The following is a 24989-nucleotide window of genomic DNA, read 5'->3' on the forward strand; positions in this document are numbered from 1 at the left end:
GATGCAGTCACCGGAGGAAGTTGCATGAGTGTGGGGTGAGCATGTGTGCGGGCATAAATTGTAAAAGAATGATTTCTCGTAAGTTGTTCTTTTACATAGTTACACATAGGAATTTCGAACCTGACCCCTCTTCATTTTCCTCCTGTGTGACAAGGCAGCCTGAGGAGGGGTTTCTAATGTGTTCAGACGTGAGCTGATGGAGCCGAAGAGGATGGAAACTGAATGACTCAGTCCTTCCTCTCCTGGAGGTTTCTGTGTGACTTTTTAACCTACAGTCATTATCCCTCCGCTTCTAATCTTGCCCATCCCTTTGGAGAATGCAAATTAAATTAGTCACAACTTTTTTGCCTTTTATATCTTGTGCCATACTGTTGCCTTAAAAGTGGCTAAGGTATTCACATTTACATGGCTCTTAAATGCTTCCTTCTTTGACGGTAAAGGGGGAATAAAATAGTAAAGTTATGTTTTAAGAACAAAGGGATAACCTATAGTTTCAAGACTAACACCACTGAAACAGATGGAGAGAAATTCTCTGGAAATGAGAACTGTGTTGACCTAAAATTTTTATTTTAGATAATGCTGGGGAGTTTATTTTCCTGAGATAAATGATGGTAAAATTCAGAGTTTCTGTGAATCTCCTTCTACACAGAGAATACAAGAGGGTTTTTGCTTGTTTATTTTTAATTCAAGAAAAGCAGCTAACTCAACTCTGACATGGTCTCTCTCAAGGCTGCACATTGAGCCTTCTGTGTATTTCAGTGAGAGTCCTTAAATGGACCTCCGTTCATTTCAGTGTTGGGGCCTCCCGTCTCACCTGGGTTGCTGTTCATTCATCAAAGGCAAACATCAAACCATCAAACAGCTCTGGGGTTAGCGCAGGGAGCCCCAGCCAGAGAGACACTGACAAAATACAGCAGATAATCTGATGACATTTCCTGTGGTATTTTCTGATATGCATTTAGTATTCTAAAAATGGTAAAAGTATTTTGCCAAGTACATATGATTGAAGAAATTAAAGTCACTTTAGAAAAGAGGAAATAGATTAAGAGGTAACAAAACCAGTTATTGCTATTTCCCCAAATTTAATTTTTATTAAGTTCTGTGTCTTGTTATAATAAGACAGCAGCTTTCAAAGAAACACATCAACTTTGAATCTACACACATGAGTGACATCATTCAGATTATGGTAAAAAATGAAGCCGTGATGAAGGTAACACCAGCCATCATTGCATTGAGTCCATATGGAATTCAGAATTCAATAACCACATGGGTCCTTTACATGCAAGCACTTTAGAGTCTATCCATGGAATAAGAGGCCCAGAAGGGCAGGAAACACACACTGCAAACACATGCATTTTCATTGGTTTCATTTTGTTTAAAGGCTCACGATTCATCTCGTGAATGCCAAATGTCTGTGCGCTGTCCTCTGTTGGAGTAAGTCAGATGTTTCCCAGCATTGGACCGTGTAGCATGCAGCCAGTCTTTCCTCTTACATCCATGAAGAATGCTTTGAGGAGAGCAATTGAGACAGGAATCTCACCCGATAAAAGTCAAATGCGCAGATCTAATCTATGCACATGCCTTTCTCCTTGAAATAAGGGCAATGCGGTTTTGTTTGTAGAGAAGGGGGAAGTTATTTAAAATATGGCAAGGCCTCTCCCTTTTCCAGTATCTAGGACTGAGTCATTTATTTCTGGTGATGTGAGACTTAGTAAAGGATTCTATGAACACCTCACTCTGCATTCATGAACAGGTTAATCTCTGCCTCTTTAGGTGCTACATGCTCAGGCTCCTCAGCATCTTCTTCCAACTCATGAAACTTGTCTCTCATCAACATCTACCATGACTGTGGCTGTGAGCACACTGGTTTTACATGTGTACGTTTTGCATTTTCAAACCTGTTCAGGGCAGATCTACCACCACGATGTCCTGTCGCTGTTGTGTGCTGACTTTTTCTCCAAGCCAGGCACTGTCTTTGACTCTGAGTCCTTCACCAGGGATTTGTGTTACCATGGCCCAGAACCAGAAGCTATGGAAACACTGCCATGGAGCAAACACCAGAGGGCGTGCTCCGACCCCACAAATGTGCTGCTGGCTTGACCCTCCTCCCTGGAGAGGAGACAGATTCTGGTCCTATGTGGGGATCCAGAACTCCATGTTTCTTTCAAGCTTGTGACTTGAGGAAATCCCCCACAGTCTTGTTCAATATCTTATGTAAGAATTGTCTGCTCTGTACGTCCAGTCAATCCCAGAGTCATTGCGGCATGATGCCAAATGTGTAGAGAGAAGTAATCCCCATGCTACTCCAAAATGTTTTCATGTTGATAAATATTAACATTTTAAACCTCATAGGAAGAGATAAATGGATTTTACTCCCTACTTTCTATTTCATAACTAATTCCTGAAAACAGAGTGTAAACTATTAGTAAACCTCAGCTAACAGTAAATTCTACCTCAAAAGGGAAAACTGAAAAACTACCATGACCGCAAGCTTGTTGGCTTGCCCTAATTTTGAGCTCTAGCCCACGCATTGCCCAGCCTTTTTCGCATGGTCCCATGCTGGATAAATGCAAACGATGAGGTATCTTCTGTGGTACATGGTTGAAGTTAAAGCAGACATATTTATTCCCTACCCAGGCAACTGTAATGCCCAGCCCAAAAATGCCAGGCCTCCTGGAAATGATCAACTGTCTCATGTGGCCCCTGGGGGTTTCCCTCTAACTCTCATCATGGGAGTATGCTGATTTCTGAAAGCAAAACATTTTCAGTTCATTTTAAAAGTTTATTTATTTTATGTAGATAGAAATTTTGCTTGCATCACTATCCCTGTATTACATCCATGGCTGTGGAAGCCAGAAGAAAGCATTGAGTCTTTTGAGTCTGGGGTTAGAGACAGGTGTAAGACACCGTGTGGGTGTTGGACTTGAACTGGGGTCCTCTGGAAGAGCAGCCAGTGTCCTTCCCTGCTGAACCATCTCTCCAGCCTTGCATTCCCTTACTTACAATGTTAGAAGATGCTCAAGTAAAGAATGTGGTGCAGTAGAGCACATCAGACACTCACAGGCTCTCATAGGGTCTTTACACAAAACCTCAAGTGGTCAGGGAAGCCTCCGTCTCTGATGATAAAGAAAGCAAATCTTTGCCATGTGAATGAACACATACAGTACAAAGGGAACCATCGCAGTGTGCTGAGAGTGAAGCCTTTTGTTTGGCTTTCTCTGGCGAAAATTCCTACCCAATGCACAGACACCGAAGGGTTAATGTACAGATGATAAAAAACCAAACAGAGCAAGAAGCAGATCCTTCAAGCACTGATCTGTGGTTAGGAACTTCTACACCCTATTTGCACAGCAGGAAGGCGGGGATCACGATTCTCTTAGAGGGCAAGAAGAGGATCACGATTCTCTTAGAGGGCAAGAAGGAGTCTGAAGCAAATTCCATGGATGAGGAAAGTTCTAGAAAGTCACATGGCAGGATGGTCTGGGGGTGGGGAGAGTTTCTCCAGAACAAGGGACTGTTTTACTTTGCTCGGCGTCCTGGAAAGAGCCACCGCTGCATAACAGAATCACACATCCTTTGGGAGAGCCCTTCTTCTCACTGGAAGGGTGAAATTCTTGGTGATATCAACTGGAGCTTCACAAATGCATGGAGACAGAGGGAACAGGAGAGAATTACAAAGCAAGCCACAGAATGTCACCCAACTACATCCCTCCCACCTCCTCCCCATCAGGCAACAGTTACAGGGCCCCTGCCAAAAGCCACAGTGCTGCAAAGGGTCAGTGGCTCTGTTGCAGCCCAAACTATTTTTAATTTGTGCACTGGGTGGCTAAATCAAAGAAAAACAAAAAAGGCATCTCAAGAGGCCAGGAGGAAGGGGGGGGGGAGCATATGGAAGTAGGCTCCGTGAAGCAGGGTATAGCTAGAGAAAACACAGCATTCTGTTGGCTGCCCTAAAATCGGTTGCTAAAAAAATCCTGGGATGTCCATGTTTGGCTCCAGAGCAAGGGAAGTCTTAAATAAAAACGGTAATGATAAACACGTGTGGCAACCACTGCAGACTCTTCACTCTGATTCTCACTGCCGTCTAAGTTAAACTTTTTCATAGCAGGCATCCTTAATACCCAACCATATAAATTTAGTATTTCCATATGTTCCCCTTTTTCCTCTAAATTCCAAACATTGCCCTCAAGAGCTTTCAAAACTGAATTAAAGACCGTGAGTAATTTTGCATAAACACCTTGAGAATAAGAAATCTACACTTATAAAAGGTACGGATAACACATCTGTCCCCTAATATGGACTTAGTTTACACCTTTGCCTGTACCAATCAGGCCTCACAAATGTAGCTGGATTTTTTTTTCAGATAAATCTTTCTTAAAAGAGCATCACATATTCACAAGGATTATCCCAATGGAATTTTGAGACTTTTCCAGTGAGAAATATCTTCCTTTTAACATGCCCCTTGAGGGAAAAACAGCTTAAGAGGTTTCAAATAAATAGCTTATCAACATCAAACAGTATTTAATCAGATCAAAGATTTAAGCTGTAGAAAGGGTAAATTACTTTGCATTGGCTTTCACATTGTTTAATTATAACGCCCACAGTTTTATGTCCTGAGTTCTTTGAGAATATGCTTAGCCATTCTCCAAGAACCAAATTCCCATAATCCCTTTCACAAGGCAGTGGAAAAGCACCTAGGGATCATTCTGCTCTATCCAGCTGTTCGTATATGACCGTTAGATTTCTTAGTCATTCCATGTTCGTTTTAACATATGATAAAACACAAGAATGGGAAATTATTGCTTTCCTTTTGATTTCTGACATTTAGTCGAGAATCATGTGTTTGGGTTGTTTTCTGGGTTAATAGAGCGACTTTTCGGTCATTCAGTGAAAATATACTAAGCCATCTTCTCAGTAAAGATCTGTGAAATGTCAGGTACACTGTTCTTTGTAAACCCACCAGGTTTTAGACACAAAAGGAGAGATGGGTATATTCCATGAGACATAAGACACTCACTATGAATATTTTCCAACCAGCGATGCCAGAAAATATACTGTCCAGAAAAAGGCTGGGAGACAAGCTTAGGGACCCCAGAAATTTTCTTCCTTGATAACAGAAATCAATTCTGTTAAACAGATGAAATTTAAAAGCAAGGCTGAAGACTTCACCTAGAGAGACATGTTTGGGCACCCCCAAATGTAGCAAACAAGATGACCCACGTTGCTGTGATGTTTTATAAGGATGGGCATCAGTTCAGTGAGGACGGTGCTGAGCAGGGAATGGTTGGGGCTTTACAAGACCATGGAGCCATGACAGGGCACAGTGAAAGCCTGGATGAATCCTGTCCTTAGTGAAATGGTTGTAGCGCCATCAATTTTCTTACATTATTTTTTATTCTAAATAGTGTTCAACTTAAGTTGCTGGGTGTTTGGGCACACAAAAGGGTTCGCCCAAGGGACTGCTTCTCCTGTCTCACCCAAGGATCAGGATTCTTCAATTTAGAAGATTCAAGAATAATTTCTCCCATTCTTTCTTATTAGACATTTCTTTTCCACTTGTACCTAAGCACAATCATGCGTCATAGCTCTGGCCACTTACAAGTAAACAATTCTGTTTTCAGGAGAGGTTTTGCTTGTGTTCTCATTTCAGACTTGAAAGAGAGAACCAAAGACATTGGTGATCCCCCGACATCTGTCGACTACTGACTCCAAATGCTGCCAGCAGTCATCCGAACTTAAAATGACAACAAGAAGCAGGGGCCAATTCCATGTGGACTCTTGAGCAAATTACAGAGCTTCAGACCTCACTGTTGAGATTCTTATCTAACCACAGACAGCCTGTCTTCCACTACTTAAGGGTCCATCCCTGTGCTCGTGATTGAGATTGCTGGTACATCAGTTACACGTGGACCACAGCCAAATCAGGTCTAATTGATGGAATAGCTTAGAAGCCAGAGAGCATTCAGGCCAGGAGTTTACAAACTTTACTGCATTAATGGGTTAAAATGTATGTGTTAGTACTTCAATATTTTTAGAGGCTAAGTAACACAAAAAGATGGACTAACTTTAGACTGGAATGTGAATCTCTCGTTATATACTTAGTTTGAAAATGCATACGAATGAAAGATCAAACAATCTTTTATATATAAGACCTTAATTTCCTATTAAACATTTGTGATTAAAATGCCAGTATCAACCATGTTAATAAAACAGAAATTTGTATTTCATGTTACATTATAGAATTTTACTGTGCTAATACTTGGGGAACAGGAGAAAAGGGAGTTTTATTAGAGGGACCAACTGAAGAACATTGCAAATGTTCATTGAACTTATTTTCCTGAAATTAAGAACAATAAAAACCATCAAGATAGTCAGGCCTTTTGATATAGTAGTGAAAATACCATTGTCTCCTCTGAAGAAAGAGACACCAAAAATGAAAACATTATGAGATTCCCTTTCAACGAGAATAGCCATTAATAGCAGAAACATGACTATCACTCTTCCTTCTGCCTAATCCACAACTAGGTAAACATGAATCCTGACACTTCCCAAATAGTTCGCTCAGAAGATGTCGAGACACAGAAGCCTCTACCCAAACAGTGAAAGAGAAAAAGACCTGTCAACACCCACCGAACAGCTCTGATGGCAGAGGTCTGTCTATGTACTGAATATGGTGCCTGCCCAGACATTGATGAATATTTAAATCTAATTTAATTAAAATTCAACAGAATGAGACTGACTTTAAGCAGGAGATCCATTATCTAGTCCTCAGCAGTTGAGAACAGCCAATGACTGCCATGTTTGTCAGTGTAAACCATGAGCCCTGGGGTCACAGGGATTCCATTGGCTGGAGCTGTTCTATACCAGTGACTTTTCTTGCTACTTTTTGTTTATTAGTTACCTTTTGTTAGTTGCTTTAATCAAACACCACAATCAAGGCAGGGTATAGAAGGAAGAGTTTAAACAGACACACAGTTCCAGAGGGATATGAGTGTAAGGCCCAACATCGTCATCATCATCATCATTACTGTACCTAAAAGCATACACATTTATTGTGACACCATAACAATTTCACAAAAATTATTCAGCCATATTGCTCTTTTCTCTCAAAGGTATTTATGTCAGGTTGGAACCTACACATTTTTGTGGAAGTTTAGCAACCAACATTTAATTTCTATAATGAGAACATAATAAGATTTTTATTTGATTTACAGTAATCTGTGTATCATAATGCACAGAGTGGTTTTGCTGCCTCATTATGTCTTAGTTTGCTGACTGTGTGCTCTTCTCTACAGATTTATGTCCTTTCAGCTTGGTTGGGAGCTTTACAACTTCAGTTCATGGCAACTGCACACAACTTCTTAAATTCACATTTCAGAAGCCAGTGAAAATGACTTGTTGATCTTCTGTTAAGGCATGGTATCATACTGTAGAGCGAATTCCTTATGTTTACTGTGTACTCTGAAATTATGAATAGCTCATTTGCTTCAAAAGGTTTTGAAGACTGTCAATTAGGATTTCCGTATAGGAAATCTTTTTAAACAAATCATAGCTCTAATGTTTTCTTCCTAATCTATTTTCACTTACTTAATTACCCACGATTTTATGTTGTTTGGTGGTAAAAGGAAACACTAATACCAAAGAGGAAACTCTCTGTGGGGAAGGCATTCATTCTCCACCTCTGTGTATCATGCCAGGTTCTGAGAGTTTTGTAAGTGCCTTACCAACGACCAAGGTGACATCTCTGATCCTTGATTTTACTATATATGTGTTGAGAATTTTGTGTCTTTCATGGGCTGAGATGAATTCTACTATAATTTTAGTTAAATAAATTACTAATTGCATTGATCTGATTCTCAGATACAAATCTTTGAAATACTGCCCATCTTTGTTTTTATGGAATGAGACCCACTCGGGAAGGTGTATCATCCTTTTCACAAGTTTCTGGTTTAAATAACACTCAGGATTTCTGTGTCTCAGCTGATGGGAGATTCTGGTCTGTCGTTTTCAACTTGAGCTAACTTCTCCCAAGTCAATACCATCTGCTTACTGTTCTGTTCCTTTCTGCTCTCCTTAAGATCATATAGAATGGGTACGGTTTTCCTTTAATTTCTAGTAAAATCCATCATATAAGTCATGTGAATGTGAAGTTATGGCAATATTTTTGTGGTATCAAAACTGTACCCAGGCCTTTGCACATGCTGAGCAAGTGCTCTGTCATTTAGTTATGTCCTTTGATCTATTTCTACATTTCATTTTGAGACATGATCTTGCATACACATACTTTGTATTTGCTCTTCATAAAGGGTTTGGCCTTGAGCTCCTCCAGTTTTAACCTTCTAACTTCTTGGAAAATTCTGAACTATTAATTTAATTATTTATTTAATATAGAGTTAGGATCAGTATGTTGTATAGGATCAACTCAAACCTCTGACTTTAAGTGATCCTCCCCATTCAGCCACCAAGCAGTGAGACTGCAGGTGTTCTTAGTGAAACCAATAGATTGCATCTTACACAGAATTTTTCAGTTCTAAGTAAGTTGTCAAATAGAGGACTGACAAGTTTTGCTTACTGCTTTTCACTGTCTATTAGGGCTCTATTTTGGTGCCTTCTGGGCATTTCTAATTTTAAATAAAATATCTCTTCCATTTTCTCTTACTAATTTGGTAAAAAATTTGTTGATTTCTCTGGTCTTATCCAAGGAGTGTTTAAGTTCCTACCACTTTCTCTTCTTATACTTAAACTTAGCTGGCTTATCATCTTATATGTGGTACATGTGTGTATGAGTGTATACATGTATGAATCGTATATGTATGCATGTACATATTGGTGTAAGTATAGACACATGCTGACGTCAGAGCACCCTCAGGTAGCAGCCCTTACCTTGTACCTTATTTGCAACAACGTGTCTCCTTTTGTGTTGTTGTTCAAGGCTTTGCATTCTAGGCTGGGCGGCCCATCCAGGCTGGGATCTGTCTCCCTTCTCACATCAGGAGACTGGGGTGACAGCTTCAGGTTTTCATGGCCTGCTTTACACAAGTTCTGGGGTTTGAACTCGGGGCTTTGCATGAGTATGACAAGCTCTTAATCCAATGACTCGGCTCTCTGGCGTTTGCTTTACATTTTAAAAGTTTCTTCTGTTTATATGAGTTTAATTTGCCTTTTAAAACATCCCCATATGGGCACCTAAAATCACTGAAGGAAGCAACAAGTACTGAAGTTGCAGACCACAGATTTCGAAAGGTGATCTAAATAAATTTATTGTTACTCAGATGGGCACAATTCAGATTTCCCCTTAAGATTGTTATGAACTGTGGGTTATTTAGCACTATACCTGTTGTGGGCTATTTGTACATTGTGTGAAAATATATTTTTGTGGTTGGTTTAATAAAGAGCTGAATGGCCAATAGCTAGGCATCCTGCTAGGTACAGGCGAGACTTCCAGGCAGAAAGAGAAAATGGGAGGAGATAATCAAGGTGCAGATGACACCAGGAGACAAAGAGAAAAATCAGGAGTTGCAAGATGGAAGAGAGGTAATGCCACATAATAGAACACTGATTAATATAAGTGGGTTAATTTAAGTTATAAGAGGTAGTAGAGGCAAGCCTAAGCTAAGGCCGAGCTTTCATAATTAATCAGATATCTTCATGTCATTATTTGGGAGCTGGCTGGTGGTACAGAATGAGTTATTACACATACTGGTTAACTGCAAAAGTGATTTTCACATGCTTCTCTGTAGCTGAGTTTCAATTTGGCTCTAATGTGGTCCAAACACCATGCCTGGTTTCCATCCACTTACGGTTCCATCACTCTTCCTCTCCCTTCCTGAAAACAGCTCACTTTCCTCATCCTCCTCCTGAGTGATCACACTCGCACCGTGTCGTCTGCCTGCTGCCCATGGTCTACGCAGTTTAGTTTCTAACATGGTCTGGTTTTCCCTTTACCATGAAGGTTAAGTCAGTCCCGACTTTCCATCTCACCCAGATGGTAAAGTCCCCTACATCATGTTCTGAATCCAAAAATCTGCTCGCCAGACCTTGAACAAACAAAGGGAATATGTTACGGAATTTCTCTGACAATCTGCCCTCATTTCCTAATATTAGTTAGTATAATTAAAAACTCTGCCACAAACCCACACACACAAAGGAACTCACACATTCACGTGCTCTTCATTTTACATCTGTTTTTTTCAAAGCTAATAATTTGGGCTTCGGGCTGAAACTTTGATCCATGCACGTATTCTCTAAGAACTTGTTTCTCAATTATGGATGGAGGACTAATTGTTCACACACTTGATTGCTGGAGCTATTCTCCTTTTAAATCATAGAACTTATGCTATGAAATAAAGAAATAAAATAATTCAAATGAGTTTTAAATTTAAATAAATAAGATTATATTATTCCAACCCTTTTAAAAATTCAGATAGTGTTTAAATCTAATTTAACCTGTGTATACAATGATCTTATATTTCCCTTTTAGCCCTGAAATGAGAAATTTTCAATATATCTTTGTACTTTAGAGTGATTAATATTGAAACAGACTTTAAATATCACTTGGGCAAACCAAATTCTCCAGCTTCTCTTCCTCATTAACAATGATAAATTTTTAAACTCTCACACAGTTTTCAAAACTTCTTACACTTAAGAGAGTTCTGTGACTCCATGTGAGATGAACGCTTTCTGATTTTAACAATGGGTATTAGATGTCTGTTACATCTTTGCTGTCTTTCATAAATACACAAGCAGATACGGTCTAATTTCATCTACTCAATAAACCACAATCCTTATGCTGCATCTTGTCTTTGTTTTGGCATTTGTTTTCTTTTTTGCTTTGCTTTGTTTCTTGTTTTTGTCTGTTTGGTTTTTTTGTAAGTATAAATCATCAAACAGAACTCTGGTGAAATTTTACTTGTCCTTTAACAAATAAAGCTTGCCTGAAGATCAGAGTGCAGAGCTAACCATAATAGTTAGCCATAGAGGTCAGGCAGTGGTGGCACACACCTTTAATCCCAGAACTCAGGAGACAGAGGCAAAGGGATCCCTGTGAGGTCACGGGCACCCTGGGCTACATGAGATTGAATCTGTCTAAAAGAGAAACAGAGCCAAGTGGTGGTGGCTCACACTGTTAATCCCAGAGAAGGGAAGTGATATGGCTGGGTAGAGAGAGGACTATAGGGCGGGAGGAGACAGGAGCTCCACATTCAGTCTGAGGTTTCATAGAGATGGCATTCAGTCCAAGGACTTAGAGAAACAGGAGTCTATTCAGACTGAAGATTCCATAGAGGTAAGAATTAGTGGTCGCTGCTCTGCTTCTTTGATCTTTCAGTTTTCACCACCTGTCCCATATCTGACTCTGGGTTGTTATTATTAAGGCCAATTAGAATTCTCACTATGGAACTCTTACGTCACTTGCCCAAGTTCATACGCTAAGGCATAAAACATAATTCTAACACCTCATCTCTTAAGTATTTTTTTCACCACTTCTCAAGAGAAGGTTTAAAATGACATTAAGTAGCCAGAACAACCTCTTGAGATTTATAGATCAACTTCAGTACAATATTTCTTCTTAAAGAACAGTAGGCCAGTAAATTCATGGAATATTTGCAAATAAAAACAAATCACCTTGACCATTGACAACTAAAGTATTTGAAAGATATTCATTGGTAGTAGAGTTCCACCACATAGGTAGACCCATTCCAGGTGTGGAAACTTTAGGACCCATTAGCTCTTGTCTCTGCCCTGCACTTTTCCTGTCTCCAGTTTCTAGCATGATGAAAAGGGTCCCAGTTATGCTTGCTTAGCATGTTTGCTGCTGCATCTCTCCAAAATCTGCCCTCCGACTTGGCTCAGGGTCTACTCACCCCAACTCTTTTCATTTATCTCTACAGTCGACTCCCTAGATCCCTCAACCAATAATCAGACTTGAAATGACACGCGTACCTCCCACAGGTCTACCTCCAGCTAAGATTGTTCTTCAAAACTCCAGGTGTGCTTATCAAATGCTGAGCTCTGAAACTCCTCACACAATACCTCTCCTGAAACGTTCACCTCACTCAGCATTCTGTGGCTCAAGCACAGAAGGCTGGAGTCATTCCTGCCCAATTTCTCTTACAAAACATAAACACGCACACACACACAATGAATGCCAGTACTTTTGATTCTGCCTCCCAAATAAACACTCTCACTGTTCCTCATGCTGCCCACTGAGGTCCTCATGCAAGCCAACACCGTCTCCAGCTAAGATTCATCACTACCACCCACCTCGCTGCCCTGCTCTGAACTATGCATCCTCCTGCAATCCAGTCCATCTTTAGTATAGCAGACCAAACAATCCTTTAAAAATCTCAAAATATTACATCATTCCATTACCCAGACTTTTCCCATGCAGTGTCAATCTTTCTAAAAATAAAAAAAACAAAATAGTGAATGATTCCAGTTGACAGCTTGTGAACTTAGGAGCCTGACTCTGCTAGTGTGTTCTAGAAACTGTAACAGAGATGGGCACCATGGAGTCTGAGATGAGCCTGTGGCTATGCCCCTGTCCTCGTCAGCTTCTGTTCATGTCCTACACCATTCACAGAAGGTAAGGAGCTTGAGCCATGGCCAACACCCTGGTCAGTTTCCGGAGCAGAACAACAAAAGGAGGTGGCGGAACAACAACGTGCCATGTATTATATAAAAAAAAAGGAATGAAAAGAGGCATATAACATAAAGTGAGGGTGCATGTTTAAGGAGAGGAGAATGCTAATCACACACTATGTATTGTTTTATTTTTACACAGTACACAACGATGGACCATAACTACCCGTCTGTTTAAAAGAATAAATAAACAGAAGGAAAGATCAAATGGGGGCTGAGAGGCCAAGGGAAACTGTCTGATACACCTAGTTACCACGGTGACAGCTACAAACGTCTCCTTTTAACCCATCACTGCTTTACATTCTCTCTCAGTTCCACACGGGAGTCCACTCACTATCAGCTTATTATAGTCTGTCTCCCTAATAGAGCAGAAAGTCGGTGTGGGCCAGGATTTATCTCTGCATTGCTGACTGCGGCAACCCCAGTGGCTGAAACAATTTCCAGGACATAACATACACTCACTAAATATTGATTGAATTATTAATGAAATGGACCTCTGCTTTTATCTTCAAACAAGCAGAAGCTAAAATGCTCCCTGGGCTAAAACCAGAACACTGAGTGGGACAAAAATCAAACCTGCAAACAAGAATGATAATCATTAATCATCTTCGGATGGCCACTAGAAGCCCTTGCCCGGGCCACTCTGGGCATCAGGGTCTTGCTTCATTGATTTTAGCTAATAGGCTTTGCAGTCTGTAAAACACGCTGTCCCGAAGTCCTTCCAAGGTGGGAATGGTCAAATAGCAACACAAATCTCTGTTGAGCCTGAGATGGGAGGACTCCTTCCGTCTGGCTGTAGTGTACACATTGTCATTATGAATGTTACCATGAGCTAAGCAATGCTCTTGGTTATGAGTAGGGAAAATTCCTCCCTGGAAGAGGGACCTGAGATTAGAAAAGAGAAACTTAGTGTTTCCAAAACTTTGAGTCTACCCCTTGGCTCTCCTTCATTTCGTACTGAGAGAGACCAAAGAAAACATGCTCGGAATATCTAGCTAACAGTGGTGCTTTCCTTGTCCCCCTGGCAGCACAGACTTCTCAGCGCTGTGGTGTGCACTGTGGAATAAAGCTCTGCCCCTCAATTGTGACCACAGCTGCTTATTGTGCTCAGCTATTATAAGAACAACAGGATCCGAGGAAAGGCCTACCTAATTAAAACTTCCCTTCATTCATCCGCAGCTCTTCCCTCACAGAGTAGGAAGGCTGTGTTTAATCCCTACTAGAAGAAACAAACAAACTGCCCACTTAATGCGGAGAAAGAGCACAATATGCTCAAAGATAAATAAAATGCAGTGATGTGTTCAAGTCCAGAACAGCTGTTTTCAGAGTCTGGTGATAGCAATAGAAAATCTTCATCCCAGGGCACGTTTGATCATGGGGGAGTAACTTCACTACGGAGCAGTGGATTTGAAGTCATAAAATAATCTAAGCATTGTCCCGGTGATAGAAAGTAACCAAATATACCTCAAATGTGTCCAAAGACAGAACAGAGACACATGGACATAGCCGCTGCTCATCAGGGGCCGTTTAATTCAAAGTAACATGAGAGTTATCAATAATCTTCAAAAGTAAAGAATGAGCAAGCAGTTCTTCAGCCCAGGCCCCCATGCGCTCATGGCTGTGACTCACATGCTGGGGCTGACAAAGCGCACACATTCTAAGGCTCCATTTCTACAGACAGAACACTAGCGACAGTTTAAAATCAGAAGGGCTTTCCAAATAGCTGAGGACAACAACCAATGGGCAGTGCACTTAAACTTTAGTGCCTTCATTTGCAATTTGCTTTGTACATTTTGACTTTGGGAGTTTCACATGGTATCACACGAGGCTTTCAGGACTGCATGCGGCCACAAAAGACAACTTGTTCCCGGGATGAAGGACTCCCGAAGGATCCTTAGTGATGGTGTTCTGCTCTAAGTGAACACTTACGTCCTGTACTGACACCAGGGAACAAACATGGTTTATAAAAACTCAATTGCTACAGAGAAAACCATTCCATTTCGGACCACTGTCGACTCTAGGCAGCCCTGTGTTTTATTTTGAGTCACTTCATATGAAACTGCTAGGTTATACATTTAGAGTCAGAATTTTGTTATTTATCACAAAATAATCAAACCTTCAATTCTCCTCCCCCAGGCTCCTGAGTTGTGAGAAACACAAGCAGGCACCACTACTCCCAAGTGTATACAAATATTGAAGGCATTAAAACTAATTACTGTGATCCATTTTAACCCACTAAAGTTCCTAATTCCTCCTCCCAGGGAACAGAGAACCATCTTGCAGTCCCAGCACGCACACTTCTAAAGGCCACTCTGTGGGTCTGAGACTGGCCAGAGATGAATATTAAATGCCCTTTCACCACTGGCTTACCAATTATCAATTTGAAGGCTATGAAGCTCCTTGTGGTAGATTATGAGTTCTTAAAATCATCTGTGTGAGTCCCTTTCCTGGCAACAAAAGCAATGAATTCTATAAGAGAACCCGAACCCAGGCAAGACTTTAGACTCCAGCCATGTTTTGTTTTGGTATTTTCATCTTATTGTTTTTTTTTTATTTATATGTTTTTATTTTCATTTTGTTTTTCAAAGATAGAGACAAATAGCATGAAGTTGGGTGGGTAGGGAAGATCTGTGAGTCATTTTGTGAGCGAAAAGAATATGATCAAAATGTAATGTATTAAAGAAAAAAATGTAAAGACTCCAGTCACCCAAAACCCAGAGGAAAAAAAACCACAGTGTTGATGTGTACATTGGGACTTATAAAACATGCACAAAGCCATGGGACACTCAATAAGACACAGAAAACACAAAGTCAAGGAAACATGGAGATGGGAAAGTCAGGAGGAATGGACTCATGGACATGTGGAACCAATGGACAAAGATGGACATGGAGTCAACAGAGCTGGAGAACATATATGTACTTGTGGAAAAAATATATAATCATGGAACACACATAGATCCAGGGACACACACACAGAGCCAGAGGTGTGTACAGAACAGGGGATGCCCATGGAGTCAGGAGACAAACACGGAGCTGGGGACACAGATGGAATCAATGGATGTTCACAAACCACAGACATACATGAAACTAGGGTACACACATGGAACCAGAGATCACACATGGAACTAGGGTACATGCATGGAACCAGGGTCACACATAGAACCAGGGTCATACATGGAACCAGGGGATGTGAATGGAACCACAGGACACACAAGGAGCCAGAGACATACATGTAGTCAGGGGCCACAGAGGGAAACAGGACTTATACACAGAGCTGGAGAACATACATGAACTTCGGAGACACACATGAACAAGGAAACACACGGAACTGGAGGACATTCGTGGAGCCCAGCATGAATGATTCTCATAGTCCTTGAGGGTAACTGAGGTTACTCTGGCTGGCTGGGTTATGTCTTCTCAAGCTGTAATTGTAAGAGATGGCAGGTAACCTGTACCAGCAGCCAGTACCAAGATGCCAGCCAGGACCAGCAGCCAGAGAATCTATGGGATGCCAAGGCAAGAGTGGGAGGAGGTGGGAAAGAGGACAGAGTGGTAGCTAATAGGGGCCATGGGACCCGGGGATCAGTGTCATGGGGAGGATTAGAAAGTAGCTCTTGGGAGATGAGGGCAAGAGCTCCCAGGCAGTAAGCACGATGAAGTACCAGCACATTAAAAAGCTGCCCTGTGTTTTCTCATCATCATCTAAACGAAGCTATGCTTCCAACACATGCACAAGTACAACGTGAAATAATCACATGATTCAGAGAAATACAGGATCCATGAAAAATAATCACCCATACTGTCCTACAGGAATGAAAGTCCGCGTTTAAAAACATTTGACCACGTAAGGCCCCAGGTTCGGATAAGGTATCACTCCCCAGCTTGGTCCCAGTATTGTCCACGGCTGGAAAAGACAATCCCCCTTACTGCCCTTCCCAAGGTCTGGGTGCAAGGTATTACTAATCCTCTGACAAGCATCCATAAGCTTTTCCATAAATTCTGAAATAATTCTTAAGCGGATCAATTCACTTGTAAGCAGGAAGATCACTACAAGATCACTAAAGAGTTAAAGATAAAGATTGCAGGGACCCGGGAGTGGAAATCAATAGTGCCCTGCCTGGTTCTGCAGGCAGAAGCAATCTTAGACACTAATACTAAATGCTTCCAACAAAGACCCTGATGAAGTGCCCCAAATTAGCCTCGGTTTTAAGGCCTAAAACTCTGCAGAGAATGGAACGAGTCACTCGTCTGTGGTCTTTCTTCCTTCGTAATGGTAAATAACTTGCTGTAAGTTCATTTCAATCAGTGGAGCACACTCTCTACACAGCCAGCATGCTGGGTAAACTTGAATCAATAAACAAACGAAAACAGAATAAGGTACAATTGCCTCAAGTAGACTTGAAACATTTAAGGCTAATTCCAGCGATGGTTATGGAACTCACTGAGCATGCTGAGAAACACGCTGCTTGGAGGGTCACTGTTTTTCCCGTTTATTGGAACAGATGTTTAGGGAAATGACAAGCACATCTGTAGAAATAGAATGTTGCCAATGGGTCAGGGTGTTTTAGTTACCACTGAGCACACACAGATAAATCTTCCCGAGCACGCAGCCAAGGAGGCAGCCTTCAAAGCCAGCAAGCTAGTAGACAATGTGAAGCAAAGGACTTGGAGAGAGGGGAGTGGCAAGTCCTTCACTGAGGCTGGGAAACAAGACTGCGCCTGAATCTTCAGCCTGCCCCGGTGCTTCCCACCAAGACAGTGCGTGATGGGATTAAGGAGCTGCATTGGCACAAGATCCACTTCGCTGATAGCCTCTTACGTAGAATGTTGCCACAGCAGAACACTAAAAGTCATGACATTTAAAATCAAGATTTTAAAACCAGACCAGCTGATTCCTTTATCCCTCCCTTGCCAGTGTTGTGGGGCAGTTTCTCAAACTTCAGTGCACAGTTGGTCCTCCATCTCAAAAATGTGTTCTTGTGCTCAAGTGGTGACGTGAGCTATTCTCATCACATCCGCAGGCAATCTTTTGTGGGGTCTGTCAGTAGGCTTTTCCTTTGTTCAAACCCTCGCGTACTTCCGAGAGACTCCAGTCTCTTGGGCATCACCTGCCCACTCCCCAGGAACTCCTACCCCACCTCAACCCACTCTCCGTCCTGCATCCTGGGTGCTTGGCCCCCTCTCCCCAGGCCAGCTCACTGGAGGTGGACTCAGCTTCCTACCAAAGAGCCTCTCACCTGTTCAGGACCCCACCCACTCCTACTGCTCAATGGCTTGGCCACACTGAATCTCTCCCCCTCTCTTTTCTTTCTTTAGCCTCTTCCTTCACCTGGCTTCTTCCCACCTTCACTAAAAGGTTATCCAATAATGCTCTTTTCAAAGCTATTTCCTATCTGCCTGTCCCTGCACAAGTAACATTTTTATCTCTTTGGATCCTCATAGGTATCTTTACATGAAATATGTTTTACTTTCTCCTCCTAAGCAGCCCTGGTTAAAAACATAATATGGGCTGTGCTAGGGCCACACAAAACGATGACCTTCGGTCTTAAGCAAAAGCACCTGCCGATGTGGGTGCCACAGTTTGAAATCTGTGTTTCCAGATGAACTGTTTGAGACCAGGTGATACTGTATTCAGCTTACTCTAATACAGAGTGACCTGGTAGAACAAGAGAAGACAGGAAAATACAAAAGGAGATTGCAGAGAGTGTATAGCCCAGGAAACTGGGTGATGTAACCACAAACCAAGGCAGGCCATGGACTGCTGCTGGCCACAAGGCATGACGTCTTCTCTAGAGTCAGCGGGGAAGCATGGTTCATCCACCTTGTCACAGTGGCCTGCTGGCTAGCACATTGTGAGAGACAAATCGTGAAATTACCCAGTTGGCAGTCATTTGCAACAGCCCTAGGCAAGCAAAACCCAGACTATGAGTTCTTATGGAATGCAGATCACTGTTTGGCTTTTCAAAAGCACAAAGTTTCGACACTAGAAGAAAAGGCCCAGGACAACCAGAACAAGGTGCCTCCTCTGCCTTCCGGCCCAGGCTGAACTTGCACAATGCATTATCAGACTTTCATGGCAAACCCTGTCTTTAAAAGAATCCCTCACTGAGATATGGAGTGTCTTGCCCTTGACTAAATCCATCCTTCTGGGGCTTATGGGCTTCCCAGACTACAGGTATTCTTCCCCTCACATTTGCCTCCCTTAATAACCATATTTGGAGTAAAGATCCAAGATCCTAGATATCAATGGAGATTCCTAGACACTTGGGTTCTCTATTATATATTATATATTATTATTATATATATAACTACAGCTCTCTCCAATTTCTAGAACCACGTCCATTTCTGATTTTCTATATTTGTGTTACCATCTAGAATTCAGTTTCTTCCTCTTGTTGCCTGTGATCACAGCAGAAGCCCCGGATGCTGTCCCTATGGCCACACATTTCCTGCCTCTCTGTGGAGGTTAATCTTCAGATATCTCTCCATGGCACACACATCGAAACCCCCACTCTTTATGATAGCCTTAGCCACCTAGTCTCCTTCCCTTTTACCTAGGATAGGATGCTGTGACTCATTCTGTTCTGTGTGTTTGCTAGGACCTGTGGGGCACCTTCCCCCACTTCAGCACTTAACACTTGTGCACTTCCTTCCTCTGGGATATCTGCCCCTTCCTGAGGTTCACAAGCTCCTGGTAGCCATCAGGGACTCAGCTCTGCCACGAGCTTTTCCTAGAAACCGTCCATAAATGATGCTGAGTCAGGGGCTGCCTGACCTCCATGCTCCTCTCCTGGGTTCCATGCACATGACACAGACACCTAACCGAGTGTGATATGAAGGGCCTTTGGTTCTTAGACACTGGCTTCTCCTGAACTGAAGTTTAGCGCTGATGTTGTTGGCAATGGGCACTCATTAGATGTTTGTTACATGTTCACTAAAAATAGGCAACTTAGAGCTGATGGAGTGCTTGCCTAGCCCTGGGGAAAAGATCACTTCCAACACTCTGAGATGTCATCTGTGAACTGTGGGGTGGACTCAGGTGGCAAACCCTGACAGCCTACCCTGCTGGCATGGGTGCAGGGAACAAACCCTCAGGCAACAATACCTTCAACAGGGGGAATCTAAAATGCACAGCCAAACTACCCAGGCCCTGTTCCTCTTTAGTCTAGAATTCCCAAGCCCTGGGCTATCTTTTACTGCAACACTCAGAGATGGTATTATAATAGGACCAGTGCACTGCATAGTAGAGAGGGGCACCACAGGAAGAACACTGGTGTAGATGTGGACATTCTGGTGCCTGAGTTTAACCCATTGCATCAAATTGTACACACACCACCTTTTAGGAGAGATTCCCAGCTTTGATTATGTTTGTACGTGCATGCATCTTTGTCTGAGCTATGAAAGAACCATCAACCATGGAGTAAAAGTCAAGTTTTATGTACATGTAGACTGGGAACCCAGAACAGAGAATGGATAGAAAAGACAGATTTCTATGAACAAGTCTCATGCCATCAATTTTACATTGATTCTCTAAAAAATGAAAAGCAAAATCTAGGAACTAAAATAAACTGAGTTTGGGGTTCTTGGCATGACATGGAGAATGAGATGGCTCTCCAGGACACCAAAGTAGTAGTTATTTGGTTTTTAATTTCTCAGTGAAGTACATACCATGAAGACCAAAGGAAAGAAGAAAAATTACCTGGAAAGGTTTTCAGTGAATCCCAGAACTAGGGATTGTGTGGAGCTGCTGTTGTGTAAATGTTGGGTGATGGGCAGGCACTGTAACAAAGAGTGATGGGTCATGCACTGTAATGACGGGGTGGTGGGCAAGCTGTATGTGAAAGGAAAAGAAATACATGCTGCCCTGCAAAGGTACACAGATTCTGGGCACAGCAGAGAGAAACAGAGGCTAAGGTGGCAGATGTTAACTCCTTCGAGCCTAGAGATGACCTGGATGCAGTGGGATCTCGCAGGGCTTATCTTCATACATGTTTCTCTAGGTGCTGTTCACTGAAGCGCCCTAGCTGCTAGTGTTCTGAGCACCAGGAAGAACCATTCCCAGAGTGATCTGAGGATGTAGGTAAGAGAATAGCAGCACCTTTGACTCAAGAGACCCAAAGTTACCACCGAACTCAAGACCCAACTTCAGGATGCTCTCCTAGGCTGAAAGGGTATCGTTCTAACATCCCCAGGGGCAAAAAAAGAACAATGAAAAAAATCTATCAATTATATTAAATTCATGTATTGATATCAATCTCATCAAAGAGAAAGGAAATCAACAGGAAACCTAACTTCTCAGATCTCCTGGAATGACAAATGAGCAGCTCGATGTCAGGGAACCCACTAACTCAAGTAAAAACAACATGGAACAAAAGCCAGTAGTGGTGGGTAAGCTCAGGCCAGCTTTCCTCTCCCAGCTGCGCAGCAGTGGAGTTCAGAGAGCAGGCGAAGGAAGCTTGGTTCACGTGAAAGCGTGCTAACTAGTAGATGAGGAGAAGATGGTGAAATGAGAGCAGCTCAGGCTTCTCCCATTAGCCAGTGGTTGTAAATCACTGCCAACAGCCACTGGACACTCTGCTTCACAGTCGGAGTCCATCGCTGTGGGAAGTCAAGGAAGATGTGAGCAGGGCTCTCATCAGGACCTGTGTCACTTGGAATTATGGGTTATAGGGACACAGGAAAACTCGAATGACATGAACAGGATGCCGTGAGCAAAAAGCACACTGGGCGATTGGTTCCATTGCTCTAAAAGATGTTTTATTTTCAAGGGAAATGAGAAAAATGCAATAAAATATTGAAAGACATCCAAGAACTATCCAAGAAAACTCTACTATTTGATTTTCAGTAGATCCTTGTTTGACCCACAGAATTCACATCCTCATGAGACATGAAATTCACTTCATGGTTTTAGGAAATGTTTTATTTGGAAGCCTTTCCATGTCTGATGTAATAATAACATCATAAAGTCCTTTTCATTAACAGCTGGAGACTGAAATATCATAGATAAAATGACATGCTATCCTGAATTTGGGCCAACATACTTTGACAGATGTGAGACAAATCAGGGGTAGGTATGTTAATGATAAAAAATAGAACATAAACTAATAAATGTGAGACTTAGAGTAATGTTTATATTTCATATCAACACATGCACTCTGTGCTGCAACGCTTTACACCTAACAACAAACTGTTGAGTTGAGTCACTAAGATGCAGCGTCTGATCTGGGCTGGTCATAGAGGCCTTCTGGGGACATTTGGTTGTGTTCTCCTCGCTGTGAACTGTTCAAGTGTCCAGGCCATCAAGACCGTACATAAATTTGGCAGAGAAATGAGTGAATGCACCTTTCACCCACTAACTCTACCACACTGAGAAGACACTGCAGACTACAGTGGATTGCACTCGTTGTGGTGCTAGATGGAACCCAGGAGCTCGTCCCGTCAAGACCCTGGCTTCATCAGGAGATGTCAGAAGAATTTTTCCCCTTTTCTGTCATATTACTGTTTACTGCAGTGCTGATGCCATGGTTTCAGTCTTTGATTGGATGTCTGGGAGCCCTACAGCACGTGCTAAATGAAGATGGGACAATAACACAGTTTCTATCCATACAATCCCATCTGGGATCCTACATGAGGATCTCAAGGGGAATAATCTCATTCTAAACAATTACCAGGTGCAGTCACAGCACAAAAAGGAACATCCATCTTCTATTATCTTGCAATAAACATGGGATTTGGGTGTATGTTATGGTCTTATTTCTTTCCCTTTATTCCTTATACCCTTATTCCTTACCTTTGTAGGAGATGACAGGATGCTCGGCTCTCTGGCACTGGGTGGGATCCTGGGTCTCAGGGCGGGCGAGTCTCCACACTCCCAGGCTTGAGAACAGCCATGCAAGGATGCAGGCTCCCTTCATGGTGGGCAAGGGGTCTCTGACTCTGGGAACGTGTCTTCTACGAAGCTCACCTTCTCCTCATGTGTGAAAAGTACCTACAACACACAAGAGAACAGTCCAGTGAACATGAGCTCATGTTTCGTTTCCTCGTGGATAGCATTTTTGTGAAAGTCTTACCACTAACTTGAATTTGTAATATGCGAAGACAAGAAATGCTAAAAAATACAAAGAGCTTATGTTTGATAGCAAATTATGCTTCAGAGTTTGTGTGTGTGAGAGAGAGAGAGACTGCATGCAAGGCTGTGTGTGTATTAAGGTGTGGGGTAAATGGGTGTGTGTATGTGTACAGTATAGATGTATCTATTTGTTGTACATGTGTGTGAGCATATCTGTAGTACACATTGTGTGTATTTGTGTATGGGTGTGTGTATGGGCACTGATATATGTATATTTGTGGATGTGTATATTGTTTATTGGTGTGTGTATGGGGTGTGTGGTGAGTGGGTATATGTGTACAGTATTGATATATGTGTATTTATGTGTTATATATGGGTGTGTGTATAGTATAGATTGTGTGTATGATTGTAGATGTGTATGTGTATTAGTGTGTGTGTTTAATGGTGTGTGTGTGTATGGGTATGTAATGTATAAGGAGTATGTATGTGTATATGTATTTAGTAATGATGTGTTCTGTATGAGTGCACATGTGTATGTATAGGGTAAATTGTGTTGCTATGGATGTGGATGTGTGAGTGTATTCTAATGGATATGTGTGTATGGCTGTGGATTGTGTGCATATATGGGTATATGAATGTGTGTGTTTATGACTATGGATTTGTGGGTATTGGTGTGCAATGTGTGTGTGTGTGTGTGGAGTGAGTGTATGAATGTGTTCATGTCTGTGTGTGTGTGTATAGGATAGATTGTTATGTATATGGGTGTGGAAATATATGTGGTGTGTGTGTATGGGCGTGTATATGTGCATATTATAGACTGTGTGTGTATGGGTGTGGAAGTATGTGTATGGGTGTGTGTGAATAAATGAACTAAATCTGAGAAAATTAGCATTTAAGCTCTCTTAGGTCACACCCCTCTTAAGGAGTGGTGATTAATCGCTGTGATCATTGTTGGGGCTTTCCTTATAAGTCTGTCTTGGCCTGTTTGTGCAAACAGAGTTGACACGCAGTAACTCCATCACTCTTTATCATTCATAGATGCTATTTAATAAGGCCACAGTCTTTGCCTTTTACCAACAGTCTGATTATTGATATGGCTCTTAATGTCAATCATCCTAATGGCAGTATAAATTTATGGAAGATTTATCTGCAAAACTTGTGACCAGGTAGGAATCCAATAGAACAAAAACTGAGCAATCCCAGGTGCAGTAAAAGGATGAGGCTAGAAACTGAGCCACCTTCAAGACTGTGAACAAAACACAAAAGTAAGGCAAACCTGTGCAAATAACTACAACCCAAGCTCTTAAGTTTAGAGGAAGCGAGAGTGCCTTGGGAGTGAAGGCAGGGCGCCCCTGCCATTTAGAGGGATCAAGGCTAGGCTCACCGAGGATTCAGAATGGAATTTAATATTGAAGGATAAAGAGGATTTCAAATGACAGGGATTTCGGGAAAGTCGTTCCACACCAAGGGAAGAGGACGAGAAAGCATCCGAGGAGTGAGTAAGCAGGCAAGACACGGCAGTAAACATCAGTCCTAGAATTCTCTTCTGTACTTGGTACAGACACCAGGTAATACAGAGAGCGGAGGAAGAGCTTGGATATAGGTTATATAATATGGAAAGAAAATTGTGGTAAGGTGTAAGGTATTAACTGTTAGGCCGCACACCACTGTAGCTTATTCAACCTGGAAGAAATATATAAGAAACAGAAAAATAAAACAGTCTGGCAAGGTAATTGTGGCGAGAACAACAAAACGTTGAATAAGTTTATTTAAAGTTACTGCAATTGTTCAGAGCAATGAAAGGAATTGGCTTTGGACATCATGAGGAAGAAACAGAGGCAAAGGATGGCTAAGAGTAAGTATGGCTGGTCAGAATGGTCACAGAGTTGAACTTGCAGCCCCGCCCCATCATGATGGGGCCCTCTGCCCTGTGAGTCTGGGCTGCTCTGTAGTGGCACCATGCAGCAAACCACACAACAGGAGTCACAGCTTCCAATGGCCAAACCAGGCCCTACAGCAGGATGGCCACCTCCTGCCATCCAGAATGTATTGCTCAAAGAATGGAGGAAGCAGAACAGAAGTCCAGCTCCCTAGGCCTGACTCAGGAGAGAGAGCAGTTAGGTAGTATGGGGGCTAGAACACATAAAGCCCAGCCTTCTGACCACCATTGCCGAGACAAACCCAGAATCACACTGAGGGTCCTCACCGTGTGTCATAAAGTCAGAATAAATGCCCAGCTGAGCCCTTCCCAAATCCCCGAACACCAATATGTTATATTGAA

The 24989-nt window shown here is 42.1% G+C and overlaps 1 protein-coding gene across 3 annotated transcripts in view; it reads right to left on the minus strand.

Moving 5' to 3' along the window:
- Sema5a (semaphorin 5A) overlaps positions 1-24989 on the minus strand; it is a 420186-nt gene that overhangs the window by 234747 nt on the left and 160450 nt on the right. For all 3 annotated transcript variants that reach the window (XM_050144767.1, XM_050144769.1, XM_050144768.1), the window contains one exon: positions 22430-22627. In XM_050144767.1, the coding sequence (XP_050000724.1) occupies positions 22430-22553 (124 nt within the window). In that variant the 5' untranslated portion in view covers positions 22554-22627. The remainder of the gene's footprint in view (positions 1-22429; positions 22628-24989) is intronic.

Source organism: Alexandromys fortis, unplaced genomic scaffold (assembly GCF_014885135.2).
Source record: "Alexandromys fortis isolate MF-2015 unplaced genomic scaffold, M_Fortis_MF-2015_v1.1 scaffold_52, whole genome shotgun sequence".
Taxonomy (NCBI): domain Eukaryota; kingdom Metazoa; phylum Chordata; class Mammalia; order Rodentia; family Cricetidae; genus Alexandromys; species Alexandromys fortis.